Genomic DNA, 15,172 nt, shown 5'->3' with positions numbered 1-15,172 from the left:
TGCAGGCTGTACGTACTGTGCTTCATTTCTCATCCCATCGGTCCAGGTCTCACACGTGTCGCTTGGGTCATCTTCTATTACAGAAAAAAAAAAAAAAAAAAAAAAACACTGGCTTTTAAGAGCCAGCTTCTCCATTTTGGCCTTCACCCAAAACCCTCATAGCGTATTTTGTTTTTCATCAGTTCATCCCTTTGGGGAAGATCACAGTGTCAAATTTTGTCAGACTAAATTGTGTCTCTCATGATCAGAGATGAGAGGATGAGCCAAACGCAGGGCAAGATGTTAATAGTTTGTTGTGAAGCTGAAGGCCAGCGTGCGTGTTCATGCTTTGCCTTTTGGTTCTTTATGTTCCTGTTTATCTCGTTAATGGATTTTCGTCCATGCATTGTGTGTGTTGCCAATCTCTATTATTATAGTGCGTTGATAGGTTTGAAGAGTTACCATTGTGCGTAGTGGGACGTGATGGCTCACATTTCTGACAGAGATGCCTTTATCCCCCACAGGATAGAGGAGGGTAGAAGAGCCTAGATGCCGGGGTCCTCCACTCCTGCTCCAGTGAAGCTCTTCTGCCAACTTCACTTCCCTTCTGCCCCCTGGGAGTTTTCCCCACTCCCCATACAATGGGAGATGAGTCCCTTTTCTCTGTCCATACACAGGACCCAGAAGGTCAGGACTGAAAACGTAGGACCCCGCTGAGGTGGAGTGCACACTCAGAGGGTGTCTCAGCATCTCATCCTTAGATAAAGCACTTTAGCTTCAAATAGATTCCGTTTGATTTACTGCCCCTGCTGCCCTCCCCACTATCCATGTGGTCATTTAGAATTAAATGCGTGGGCCAGACAGGGTGGGACAGGCAGTGGGGGTGCTGTCGACAGACGCTGTGGCCATTTGGGAGGGCCCTGAGTTCAGACCCGGGGTTGGCTTGGACATGCTGGCTGTGCCCTTGGCTATGATGGAATCCTGGAGGAAGACCGTGGTGTGGTGGGATCACATCAGGGGGTCCTCTCTCTCTCTTATGAAGGAAATAGATAAACCAAAACCAAAGTCCTTGTGAAAAAGTCATAAGGACTGTTTTTTTATTTTTATTTTTATTTTTATTTATTTATTTATTTATTTACTTATTTCCTTTCAGACAGTCTGTGGCCTCTCCGAAGGGAACATACTGTGCTAGGCTGACACTGTGATATGTCCCAACCTGTGGCCTGTGGCAGGATGCGACATAACGCACAGAGGCTGAGTGTGTGCTTTAATGTGTATTTCCGTGTGTGTTACCAACTATATATAAGCTTGTCCTATTCCTAAATGCACAGATAATTTTGTCTCAGATGAGGCAGGAGCAAAAACATCAACTAGTGCATGATAGATGGAAAGTATTAAGTGAATAACACAATTAGTAAAGAGAATACTATTTAAAATGTGAAGGAGTCCATGAAAGAAGAGAAACATCTAGCAAACATGGGTATAACAAGGGAAGGTTGCATTCGGGAGTCAGACCCAAGTTTGAATCTACTGTAGCTTGGTCACAAACTCACTATGTTTTGTTTTGAGAGATTTTTGCTATAGGGCACATGCACTTGCTAGAGACAGAAAGTGATAAATCACCTCGTGGGGCCTGGTGAAGAGGGTCAAGAAAAGACAGTGAACAGGAGGTTAAGCGAGCAGCTTAGACAAGACATACTGATGGGGTGGCCAGGGATAGGAGGAGTTTCACTGAGAAAGAGGAAGACCACAATCCCTTCTCCTCCATTCTCCTCTCAGAGTTTTGGGCACACACATACGTGTACCCGGTGTGAATTTCAAGCTGTCAGGTGCAGGCCTCAAACTTCAGTCAACCACGTGGGAGTCTAGCGCCTTAACCATTGGACCACTTGCTGGTCCCAAACCCACTTTGCAACCACTGACAAGTTACTTAAATTTCTCTGCTGCAGTGAGTTTTTCTCCAGGTTGTCTTGAGCCAAATGAGACAATGCATAAAAAGCCCAGACATGTATTGGACATCAAATAAATTTTTAAGTGTCTCTCTTTAAAATAAAAAAAAAAAGCAAGTAATCAGTTTAATGTACATTTATGTTGTTTACCACTGGGGTTCTCCTCCATCAGTTAAGACTGGACAAAGAATCACCTGGCCTATGGTCTGTGCGGTTGGGCCAACTCTCAGCTGTCATGAGCCAGGGATAGAGAGAAAGGACAGATGGCCAAAGCGGAGGCTAAACTTTGGACTCCAGTCTCTTAAAGAGCTATTGCCTCTTTGAGAAAGGCTGATGCTATGTGCCAGGCTTTGTGTCCAGGGCTCAGAGCTTGCTATTGCACAAGAATGCCCACCACGCCCTGCTTTCTGGGGCCATCAATTGTGTCATCGCAGAAATAAACAGGTGATCACATATCCTGGACAGCATTGTAAGGCAAGGGTACTGAGGTCAGGGGATGCCCTAGCTAGCCTAGAGGAATACGGGAGGATCTTCTGATATTTGTGCTAAGACCCGAAGGATGAATAGAAAGCCCATGCTCAGTAGGAAGGTCTCCTGAAAATCCCTGTGTTGGGAAGGAATGTATCAAGCTTGAGGAAGTGAAGAAAGAGTGGTGCGGCTGGACTATCAGGAACAAGGGATCTCGTGACGTGCAGCGAGTCTGGGAAAGTGCTTCTACAGAGCATGATCGTAGGAGGACTTGTCAAAGTAAAGGCGTTTGCTGTTTATTCTAAGAGTGACAAGAAGCCATTCAAATGTGTCCATTGTGGGGGTGACAAAAATACATTGCATTTTTTAAAAGAGACACGGGCAGTCCTGCGGAGAGTAGACCATGTAAGGCACAGGCAGCAGCGGCTGTGTGTGGAGGCCCCTCAGATGCCTTTGCAGCTGCCTTGGAGCGAAGTGCGGAAGGTACACCCAGGAGACAGCGATGGGGATAGAGAAAAGAAGTGGGCAGGAGGTTAAACCAGCAGTCTAACAGGATGTATCGATGGGGTGGCTGGGATAGGAGAGAAGGCTTCACTTGAGAAAGAGGATGATTTCTGAGCTTCTTCCTTGAACCCTTGGAGAAGACCGGCCTCTGGACTGCACTTAGAGCGCAGTGGTGGAGAACTACGTTTACCATACTTTCTAGTTGCTTGGAGATTCTTGCCTTCAATAATGGCATCTAAAAATATTTTGATTAAGTTATTATAAATGTAAAGTAATTCTACCCTCTCCAGCAAAGGTTAAAGTTGGTCCCTTGAAAAACAGGGAGTAAGATTTGGGTTCGAATTTGTATCAGACTCTTTCATGCATTATTTACTTAATCTACACCAATACCCTGTGAAGTCACCATGAACTGCTTTTATCTCTAACTCAGAACCCAAGTTATGGAGGTGCATGTTCTGCTCAGAGCACAGGTTCAGTGGCTCAGGAGAACTCAGTGTCAGGCCTCCCGGACCCACTTTGTGACCATTGACAAGTCACTTAACTCCACAACTCCTCGAAGTTGTCCACTGCGTGTATGGTATTCTTATGTGATATGAGCACACATGTGTGTGTGTGTGAAAGAGAGAGGGAGGGAAGTCTTCTCCAGACAGATCTGCAAACGTCCATTCTGCCCAGCCTGTGAGGTAGTAAATAGGACAGGCAATTTCAGAGCTGTCTCCTCAGCAGTTCTCCCTACACTAATGTCACCAAGGCCGAGGGTCTCTCCGTCACTGTTCCATGATGGACAGGGAACCATTACCACCAAGACCTCTCGAAGTGCTGTTTTACATGTATTAATAGATTCCTAAAGAGTGTAAAAATTTTATTTAAGTTTATTGATTTACTTTTTAAAAATTATTTAATTTCATTATTATTATTTTTAAAATTTTACTATAGGGCACATGTGCTCACCAGAGAGAGAGAAAGAGAAAGCAAGCCACCAGGTCCAGGACTTGAACCACAGTAGGCCATGTGGGAGTGCAGCACCTTAACCATACACCACCTGCTGCCCAAGTTGATGGATTTACTGCTTCCATGAGTGAGAGAAACCAAGAGCGACACAGCGCCTTCAGTGGAGTCTCGATTCTATGATATGCCAGCCTCAGCCAGCCCTGGATCACGGGCTCTCATGTGCTTGGCATACTCAGGTCTATAGACTTGAACCAGGAACCTTCTTATATAAGATCACCTCGCAGAGTGTCCATGCTTTACGACTGCACCACTGTCTGGCCCAGACGCTAGATTTTTATCAAATGCTTTAGATGTCCCTTCAACCCTCTAGTGATGAAACTCAATGAGTTAACCCTCCGAGGACATTCCATTTCAAGAGCCAAGAATGGCACTGCAGGGTTGAGGTACCAGAGTCACACCAGGGCTAGGACAAGTCAGAACTTAGAGCCCACATGCACAATTCTCCATGGGACTTCCCTTCCCTGGGGCCTCTCCATTGCATGTGGTTTCCTGCAGCATTTCTCTCTGCCTGACAGGTTCTCAGAAACGCCCAAACAACACATGCTCTAAGTCCTCCTTATATGCAGCTGAGGATGGGGAGACTGGAAAAGCTGGTACTTGTGGACAAATCTGTGCATGAGTTTATTTGTACATGCATGTGCCTGTGTGTACGTGTACTATGAGTACAAATATGTGTGTCTGTATCTCTGTGTGTATACGTGAGAGAGAGAAGACTTTTCCAGACAGACACACAGACATCTATTCTTTCTGGCCTGGTCCGAGTGCAGCCCAGTGGAATTTCAAGCAGGTGCCAAGCCTCAGTCTTTCATTTGGAAGTTTCTTTTTGTAGCTGAAACTGCAAATACCATTCTCAGGTTCTGCAAGATCTTTGGCTTTCGTTTCCAACTCGCTTCTCAGTGAAGCAACGCTCAGGTGGTGCACCAGCCTTCCCCACAAATGGAGTTAAATGCAAGCTTTGCCTCAAGAAACTTTAGGCAGAGCCTCCGAGTCTGCATTTCTAACCAGCTCCCAAAGGATGCCAATGCTGCTGGTCTGGGAACTGAACTTTGAATAATAAGATCCTAGAACACACAGTGAGTGTGGTTGCACACTCATTTGGTCAGAGTTCAGACTGTCTGCCACGGGATCTGTTATGAGACCCTGCAACCTTGGACCACTGTTTCAAGCTACAGTGTATTGAGTACCCCTCTAGCTCTGGCTCCACACCAGACATTTTCAATCTCATTAGTTCCAGGCAGGGCAGTCATAGAAGCTGAGAACAGAAGTCCTCCAGGCTGAGACGGTGGTCTAGCAAGAGACCACGAGAGGCTGGGTAGTTTGCATCTCCTTTGAGCGGTTACTGTATTGTGATCTGCCAATGGCTACCCTATTTTTGCTTCTCACAGTAGGTTTTGAAGTGGCATCTCACTACGAACACACAGAGCAGGCGTTACAATGCCTCCCTTTGAATACATTCTGGCTTGTTTGGTTTTTGGAGCTGAAACACAGCCAATTGAATCTATCATGCAATTCAAAGAAAACAAAACTTTTTCCAGTCTTTTCAAGCTCTGGACTTGCGTGTTTTGAATATTTCAATTAGGAAGAGAGAAGAAAGATGAGAAGTCATTGAATATTTATTTTCTGATACTAGAGGAGCCCTCTGGAATTTAAGAACCTCACTCAGGAAGTTTGGCATTTGCTGACTGTGGGCCTGATCTTCACACGAGACCAGTTATGAACACACAAGGAATGGCAGATGCAGCTGCGTAGAGAAGCGTGCTTACTGACAATTTCATGCCTACCCACATGTGTAATTTTTATCCACCTTTTAATTAATTAATTAATTAATTTTTGGAGAGGTTTTTGCTATAAGGGGTGTGCACGCTCGCCAGAAAGACAGAGAGACAGAATGCGAGGACCCCCCCACACCCCACCCCAGGGTGATGGCCACACTGCAATCCCTTCTCCTCCATTCTCCTCATGGGATCTTGGGCACGCATGCACATGCGCCCGGTGTGAATTCAAGCCACCAGGTCCAGGACTTGAACTGTAGTCAACTGCATGGGAGTCCAGCAACAGCCATTACGCCAACTGCTGGTCCTGAACCACCTTTTTAAAACTAGATGGACCTTTTAGGAAAGCACTAACATGTCCTAATAGATATTTCACTCAGTCTACTATAGTTTGTTCTGTTACAACCAAGCATAGTATACTTTTCCCTTCCTCATCTCTGCCTGCCCAGCAATCCGCAAGAAAAACCTTCAACTCCTCACGTGGCTCATATTTTCTATGCTAAGAATCTTGTAGAGGGTTAAACCTCAACCCCAGAAGTTGACAGAGCCCTGTTTCCTTTACTGGATTCTTATACCAGTCCCCAGACCCTCAGAATAGTACCAGGTTTGCTTCTACCTCAGGACCTTTGCACTTGTTCCTACAGTCTGGAACTCTCTTTCCATGCATTTTTACACGGCCATCCTGTGTTCTCGTCATTTGAGTCTCAGCTAAAAGGTTCCCTCGGCAATAGGTTTTTCTCAACCATTTGATCTCACATGGATGACCACACACACACACACACACACGCGCACACACATGCACACTTTCTCAATCGTATGCCAGCCCCATGCTAGCTCTCTGCATGATGAAAATCTTCTACGTCTGCATTGTCCAGTACAGCTGCCTCTAACCACTCATGCTGTCAAGCACTTGGAGGGTGCCTAGTTTAACTGAAGAACTAAAATAAAAATTTTAATGGATTTAAATTCAAGTTGTCACATGTGGCTAGTTGCTATAGTATTGGATAGTGAAGCTATTTATATACAAACCTTTTCCAAACCCTTTCCGGCTCTTATCTCCAACTGCAACTATCGTGTGAGTCTATTTTCCTCTTGTTTATCATCTGTCTCTCCGTGCTGGAGTGTGTTTTCTTCATGCCAACTACCTCAGTTCGTAGGCTACAATAGTTGTTGTGTAGTAGGTCCTCCATGGATTTTTATTAAATTAACCTTAAGATAAGGAAATATCACTGACCAATGCTTGGTTGTACTCAGAGACCATTTCAAAGATCTTGGCTCTTGTTGATGTGGCTGTATGTGAAAAAAGTCTGAAAAATCAAACTCTAGAGAGGTTAATCATGTAAAATACCACCAGGCTGTCTACTTGCATAATAGGTCGTCTGCTATTTGGCTCAGCTTTTTTTAACCCATCCTGACCAATTGCTTCTCCACAGTGTCTGTCTGTTTTCCATCATCCACCTCTCCTAGGTTCAACGTGTGAGTTTACTTGGCAAAGATGAATTCTGAGTCTCTGTCCTTCCTGCGGCTGATGATACTGGCCAAACCTCACAGAATGTGGAATCTTAGGATATTTATTATCCTTTGGCACAAGTTTTTTGGTTGCGTTAAAGTCAAGTCCTTGGCTATTTTGGGAAGATATAAAACCAGACCTTTGTTATTACATCAAATTGCCCTAAAAGCTTTGCTTTGATTGATTGATTTCCTTTGTTAGTAGTATTCTCATAATAGCTTTAAAAAAAGAATAAAGTTACGAATGTTCCCTCTCTCCTTTATGTGCTGAAGTTAGGAGGCTCTGTTTATTTACATTTTTTTTTCTTTTTTAAAAGTCCATTCATTTATTTCTTCTGAGAGAAAGACATCCCAAGCAGGGTCCCATGCTGGAATCTGCCCCCAGCCTCCCCAGCCTTGACCACAGGTGTGCCTATATTTGTGAATTTGCTAGTGAAAAGATGAACTAATGTAAAAGAAAAATTGAAAAAAATTCCCCTACCAATGCATACCTGGTTTCATTTTGCCACCACCTTCAAATTATGTCCAGGTTTGTATGTTACGTGTGAATGATGCATGTGTTATTTCATGTTTCACTTGATACTCTAAATAGATCAACAAGGGTAGATAATTATATTCACTAATAGCTGTCTTCTAACACATTGTTACACAAACATTATTCCAGTTTCTCTTCCCAGTCATTCGGGTGGATACTGGTGTAATTTTGTTATTAGAAAGAAATAACAAAGCATTTACCACTGTAAATTTTTTTTTGAGAGGTTTTCACTATAGGCCATGTGCGCTCACCAGACAGACAGAGAGAGACATAGAGACAGAAAGCGAGAAATCACCCCCCAGGGGGAATGGTCACGCTGCAATCCCTTCTCCTCCATTCTCCTCTCGAGATCTTGGGCACACACGCACACGCGCCCAGCATGAGTTCTAAGCCACTGGGTCCGGGATGCGAACCGCGGTCCACTACGTGGGAATCCGGCGACATAGCCATTACGCTAACTGCTGGTTCCTGACCACTGCAAATATTTTCTTATATGACGTGCAACCTGTGTAGGACCAGGCATTGAAGTGGAATAAAATATATGAGGAAGTCTTTAAAATTTCATGAAAACACGGCCCTGGGTTTAAATTTTTTTTCACACCAAAATAAATTCATTCTTCAATTGCATCTTTCTATAAGCTTTTTGAAGCTCTCTTGTAGAGTCTTTCATGGTTGTGCTGAATCCAGCCTCGCCACTTTCCAAGTGGATGACACCAGTCTGCAGTACCGTCAGGTGGGGTATGACTGTGCCAGTTTGTCACAGGAGTATTTCTCTTCCATCTTCCTAATCGGGTAGTTTGGGTAATAGTATTAATAACAATAACAAGAGCAACAATAGCAGCAGCTAATGCGTTTAAGCTATATGACAGGCTCTATATTGAGTACTTGAGAAATATTTTCCATAGTGGTAAAAATGTGAATGATGGGGTTAGACTTCCCAGGATCAAATCCAGATTCCACTATTTATCCGTATTTGCTTCCATTCCCACCTCTGCAAAATGGTTCATGTGGTTATTTGTGGGGATCAAGTGAGCTCATATAGTGTAGAGCATAAGGAAACACCAAGTAAGTCTTGGTTTTTATGATTCCTGAAAATGGCTCTTTTCATGAACCCATTTTATCGATGAGGGAACCGAGAGATTAAGCGTCCGTCCTGTGCAGTGTTACAGAGAGAGCGGAGAATGTGCTGGGATTCTGACTGCAGCTACCCTCTCTGGCCAAAATACTCTACCACCTCCGGTGTGAGGACCTCCGCTTACATCCAGGAGGTGGTGTTGTTATCGATGAGTTAAATCAAGGCTGAATTAAGCCCAGAAAATGAGAACATAAGGTCACCCTGACTCACTCGAAATGTCAAGGCGTAATTCCTGTTTCCAAGACAAACAATAAAGCTCGTTTTTTATGCTGCTTTCTTCATTGAGATCTGAAAGTAGTTCTGTATGGAAGCATTTGGTGGAAATGAGAAATCCTCCTCTATTACAAGCGGCCTGGTGGGCAGGAATACAAGGTCCCGTTCTTGCCCCCTTCAAATGCCAACTCCCTTGCCTAAAGAAGGCTTTCCACGAATATTCACCGACCTGAATTTCTTCTACACATTACCATAAACATTTTCAGTTATGTCTTAATATACTCAGTTCATAACTGTTCAGTCAATTATTTTTATTAGCATAACATTCCTTTTAAGCATAATGATGTTGGAAAAACAAAAACAACGTAAGCACATTTTCTCAGCTATGGCTGATTGCGACTTTTTTAAAAACTATCTCTGCAGATTTGATGAATTAATCGTAAATTTCCCAAGGGAGATCTAATGTGAACTGATCTTTGCCTTTTATTCTGGAATGTTTAGTTTCTATTCTAGTCCCAGTGACTATCCATTGAGACCAACGTTTGAATAGTGCCAAGGGCTCATAAAATTGCTGATCTAACCTACTTTCTCCAGAGAACTTGATTTCAATTTTCATAATGAATTAATGCCTTTTCCTCCCCCAATCTCTTTGCTCACGTAGCTATTCGTGGAGACCATTGATGTCAATGGCAGAACTCTGGAGGGACCGGTGCCTCTGGAAGTCATTGTGATCGACCAGAATGACAACAGGCCGATCTTTCGGGAAGGCCCTTACATCGGCCACGTCATGGAAGGCTCACCAACAGGTATGTTAAGTTGGCTTGCTGGTAGCATAGTGGCTCACAAAGTGGCTCCCATGGGGACCTTTGCTTTATTGCTGGACAGTGTGTTGGCATGCGTCTGCATTGACAGGCCATTTCCGGGTACAGAGTAAGAGCTGCGAAGCTGAGGGGTGGAGCGTGACTGGGGTGTTATATCTGCTGTTGTCTCTGAAGGTGGTCCTCCAAGAGCAATTGCCATCTGAGTCTCTCCCACCTGGCTGATGCTGGACACCACGTAAATATCTAGCTCCCCCTTGCGACGTCCGTGGCTGAACCTGGCTGAACTTGGTGCTAGCATGGGACCTTGATTGGCCCCCAGTATGAACTCCTCAGTTATGTCATTTAATACTTGTCCTTTAATAAGAACTATCTTGGTAAAATGGGTAGGACTTTTTTCCCTTCCTTTAGAAGATGTGCATAAAGGAATCTTTTCTCTTTAGTCAAAGGGCTAAAGGCAAGACATTTCTCTCTCTGGAAATACATGTACCTACTGTTAGGGAAATTGCCCAAGGTTACTGTCACGCTCCTGTTCTCCTGTCCCTCTTTCAGCCTTTCTGTCAGGTAAGATTGTGGGACTCAGCGCTCCCTATTTCAGCCCACTACATGCTAATGAAAGCATTCCATGGCCAGCAGCAGAAGTCACTCCTGGGTTGAAGCTTGAGAAAGTAAAGGACAAAGCAGAAGAATCCCTATTAGCTGGACTTTGATTTTAAGCTTTAAAATACAGTTGAGTGGGGAAATGCTGTTGTAAGAGTTTCACTGTTGCTGAGCTTAAATTATGCCCAAATGAATAAGTCAGTTGGCCATTCAGCGGGCCAGACAGGAGGTGCAAGCCCCAGAACTGCTCTGACAGTTTTCCCCCCCTTTGGTGAATCGATGGGATATATCAATGACATGTAGATACATGAGGCTGCAGAAGCGTTGTCATGGTAACCTCCCCAGACTACCAGGTGAATAATCATATGCAAGATGCCTAAAACCTCCCTTTAGCCTCAATAAACTGGGTCTCCATGCACTTCATCGGATCCCCCAAGGGCAGAGGGCAACCCTTTCCCTTCCCGGCTGTGAATACATTTTGCAAAAATAATAGCAAATTCCTTGTATGTGCCTGCGGGTGCTTGAGGGAGTGGGGAGGTAGAGGAGTGATAACCGGTCTGGAGAGACGGAGGAGGGCAGGTGAAGGAAGATCGGATCACTTCCAGGCAGCCAGTCCACATGGCACCTCTCAGTAGGCTGCTTCGATGAAGAGATGGCTTCTGGTGAGAGACCCCAGAATTCGTGTTTGATGTTTACAGAAATCTCCTTAAACAAGTTGGTGTGCACCACGAGTCAGGAGAACTGATGGAGAAAGCTATTAAGGATGCCAAAGTCTGAACAGAGTGAGAAGATGATTCCCGGGTTTCATCTGCAGGACCCAGGCAGTGTACGAGTGACTAGAATGCGGCTGGGCCAGGAAAGTGTTCTAAATGTAAATGCGGTGGTTGCGTCCGGGGCGGCTGTGAGTGTGCACGAATCTTGGCATATTATGTGTGTATGTGATTAGACTATGTCCAATTTTCCTCCCACTGTGCCCTTCCTTAAAGTTTAGGAAAGAATTTCAGATTTTATTACTTTTTATTCGTGTCATTTTTTTTTTAAAGAATCTTTTATGCACACTGAATTTCTTAAAGCACAAAGTTATTCAGTTAGGGGTAGACACAGCTCCAGCAAAAGAGAAATCATCACAAACCTCTATTTATGGTTGGCATTATCCTATAAAAGTACATAAAGATGCGGATGTCTGTAGGAAGTAGTTTCTCTGGCTATGTAGGATTTGGTCTGATTCGTCGTTGTTTTTTAGCATTCTCTGAGTTTGACTATAGAGTAAATGGAATTGTCCAACTTGGGGTCAGGAATGTGGAAATGGTGGAAAATAATCTTCAGAGGAAAAACCACATAGATCACTTCGCACCCTGTAAGAGAGCTGTAACAGAAAGGCCCCAAAGCATTCTGGAAGGCAGTGATAACCTGGGGGAGAAGGTAGTATCCCTTTCCACCCCACTCCCCCGTAAGCCATTTAAAGTAATAACGAGAAGCCCTGGCTGGCTATAAAAGGGATCGCACCTCCCAAAATGCCCTGCTCGTTGGTGGCTCAGGGAACCCTGTGTGGTATAGCCGTTTTATAGCACCCACTTAGGAGGGCTGTACAAGGGGATGCTGACCCTGGAAAGAGTTCAATGGCTCCCCCTAGTCCACATAAGAAAATTTGGGGGTCAGCATTTGGGATTCAACCTGCATTGGATCATATGCTCTTTCTGCCGTCCCCCAGACTGGATGGCAAAAATGGCTGTTGTTGTGTTAAGTTGAGCACTCACTATGTCCTGGGAGCTTTATGCTCACACCCACTCTTCAACCACCATGTGGTTTTCCTTCCCTGGGAGGTGAGCACCACTAGCACCACCTCATGGGTGAGAACACGGAACTTCAAGGAGTTTCCAGAACTTGGTCCCAGTTACGTAGCTGGAGGAGACAGAATCAGTGCCCATGTCTCTGCTTTCAGAATTGGTAGGTGGCTGCTCATTTTGCTGACAAGATGCTGCCACATCTGCTTTGATCCGCTGGTCGAATTTTGCCCAGACCTACACTGGCATCCTGCTCAGAAAATGAGTCCAGGTCTGCACACAGCAGCCACACTTGTTCCTGGGTCCCGTGTGATCTGTGAGAAACCAAAGCCACCTGGCCCACCGGGTCTCTGCTCTTGTTCCCACGTTTTACTCCAGACTCTTTGCGAGCCTAGTCAGGGTGAGGGGAGAAGGGGAGGTTGTGCCGTCCTAGCAGATAAACGGATTTATTGATAGATCCTGATAGGAAATGGCTAGTCCCTCTGAGCAGATAGCCATGCTTCTTGAGTCATTTAATAGGGTTAGACAGAGGCCCACATAATCAGGGCCAGCTTCATGGGGCGTGGCCTATATAGTGCCATTAAGTCCATGCTCAGAAAGGCCCTGCCCTTGGGCTAGCAACTGTACCTTAAAACTCTTCATCATTCAACAAGGGGCCCCATGCTTGCATTTTATGCTGAGCCCTGGCTGGGATTGTAGCCTACAGCTGGGTCTGATGCTCTGTCCAGCTCCTTGAGCTTCTTGCCTGTTGAGACCTTGGGCAAGTTCCTGAACCTTCTAGCAGCTTCATCTGCTTGCTCTGTAAGTGGGGGTGGGATGCAATAGTACCTACCTTGGAGAACTACATGTGAGGATTAATGAGACACGGTGCTTCACCCAGTGCGTAAGACCTAACACCTGTTTAAGAAATGCTGGTACAGTTGATAATGCAATTATTTTTTTTTTTCTGGCAGCATAGCCTTTAGCAAAGGGAAAGCAAAAGAGACATGCAGTTTATGTGAAGGAGAATTCATCTCCCAACAAACCAAGCACCGTTTTCACATCCTTGTATACCCAAATGCCATCAGTGCCAATCTGTCGCAGAGGAAGGTCACCCATATTTATCTGCACGTGTAGCCAGGAGACCATTCTCAGTGGCTCAGCATTAAACTCCAGGGTATTATCTTGGGGATTCATTCCTAGATGAAGGAAGACCAACAGAAAAGAATGGTCTTTGAACTTTGCAGATCATGAGCCGTTCCTTTCATGGAGTCACAGGCATTGATTTATGGGATCTAAGCCCCGGCCCTGGCTGCTTCCCAGGATCAGCTAGATTTCTGTCTGAGTCTGTTTTCTGAATTCCCAAGACCTGCCAAGACATCCTGAGCATGAGGTAGAGGGCTGGGACCCCAAAAGTTCCTGGAGAGCCAAAGCTCCACAGCGCTTTGCTGGCACCCGTTCACAGGTGTTTTGACACTAACAATCCTATGGACACCTTCGAGATGGGCTTTCCTTAGGCCAGACTTTGAAATGATCACTGAAGGCATGTGGTTTACCTGAGAGGGTCAGGGATGCTAGGTAAGGAGTGGTACAGGAGGGGGAAGCCACCCAATCTGAGGAGATGTTAACCCTGCTACCAAACCCTGCACTCGGAGATTAAACCTTTTAGGGAGGCTCCAAAAAATGGCATCAAACTATATCAATCCCGGCCAAGGGGTCAGGTACCTGGAATACCCACCCCCAAGCCTGATGATGGGACATGGGTTCAGAGCTGTCCCTGGGAGAACTTTAATTTGTGGGTAGTTCAACCAGCTGTGTACGCTGAGACCAGCTACTCTCAACACGATCTGGCAGTTGGCCTTCAGGTTGGCCTCAGCTGTGTCCTTCCTCCATGCATTTAGCCACCCTCAATGGCAGCCAGGCAGCTGAGAAAATGGCACCCACCACCCTGGACAGTGGGGCCACTTGGCGAGATGTCAGCAGAGAGAGGTCATGAAAAGAACATCTCACTCTCCAACCCGTGAGCCTGAGGAAGGCCAATGTGACATTTGCCTTCTCTTTAAGTAGGGACAGGACCTAGATGTCCATGTCCTGACTTGGGAGAGATACACCCAGTTCAGGTCACGGGCTGACACTTCTCCTCGAGGCTGTGGACCTGAAGAAGAGACTAGCAGTTACATCCTCAACTTACCACTTCTGAAAGCCCAGCTACGCTTATTCCTCACTTCCTCTCGCTCTCTGCGGGCCCTCTTCCAAGCTCAGGGGGTACGGCAGTGGCCCCGGCAGACTCTGCTAACTCCCTCCTGCTATTTATAGCCCAGTAGGAAGTCAAGCAAAAAATAAGTAAGAATTGTGGCGAGTGCTCCAACATAGCCATAGAGGACACCTACTCGAGAGAGACCCGCTCAGCTTCTCATGAGGGTAGGCTTCTCTGAGGGCCGTGAGGAGAGTGACGGGGTTTTGTCTTTATTCCTCCAGGGTTCACCTGAGTTTCTCTTCAAGAAATAATTCCTTTAATTTTTAAAAATTTTAAGTTTTTTATGCTAGACATGGAAAAGCCATCGATCAGGTGGTCTCTGGGACAAATGGCTACCCGGAAAGCTCAGCTTTGCTCGGCAGTTGCTCTTTTCCAAAACAGCTTGGGCTAAATAAAGATGGCTGTGCCATTTGACAGTGAGTGTTTGAAGCCTCACTCAGAATAAAGCCCTCAGATAGTCGGGCCAGCTGCGGTGGCACAGCAGCAATGCAGCGACCCATGGTGCTAGACTCACACGTGTTTCCTGGGTTTGTGTCAGGGAGACCCCTGTGCCTGCCGGATGCATGTGTGTGTGCCTGCGATCTGGACGAGGGGGAAGCTGGTGCGAGAACCCTGCTGTTGATCGATCTCTCTCCCTCCCTCCCTTCCTCTCCCTGACT

At 45.6% G+C, this 15,172-nt stretch overlaps 1 protein-coding gene across 1 annotated transcript in view; it reads left to right on the top strand.

Annotated features, from left to right (window-relative positions):
- The window catches only part of CDH13 (cadherin 13), a 1,127,839-nt gene that overhangs the window by 700,318 nt on the left and 412,349 nt on the right, over positions 1-15,172 (top strand). The window contains exon 6 of the mRNA XM_006152575.2: positions 9,737-9,881. Within this exon, the coding sequence (XP_006152637.1) occupies positions 9,737-9,881 (145 nt within the window). The remainder of the gene's footprint in view (positions 1-9,736; positions 9,882-15,172) is intronic.

The sequence above is a fragment of the Tupaia chinensis genome, unplaced genomic scaffold, assembly GCF_000334495.1.
Source record: "Tupaia chinensis unplaced genomic scaffold, TupChi_1.0 Scaffold000355_1, whole genome shotgun sequence".
Classification (NCBI taxonomy): Eukaryota; Metazoa; Chordata; class Mammalia; order Scandentia; family Tupaiidae; genus Tupaia; species Tupaia belangeri.
This window is presented reverse-complemented; position numbering and strand designations above follow the sequence as displayed.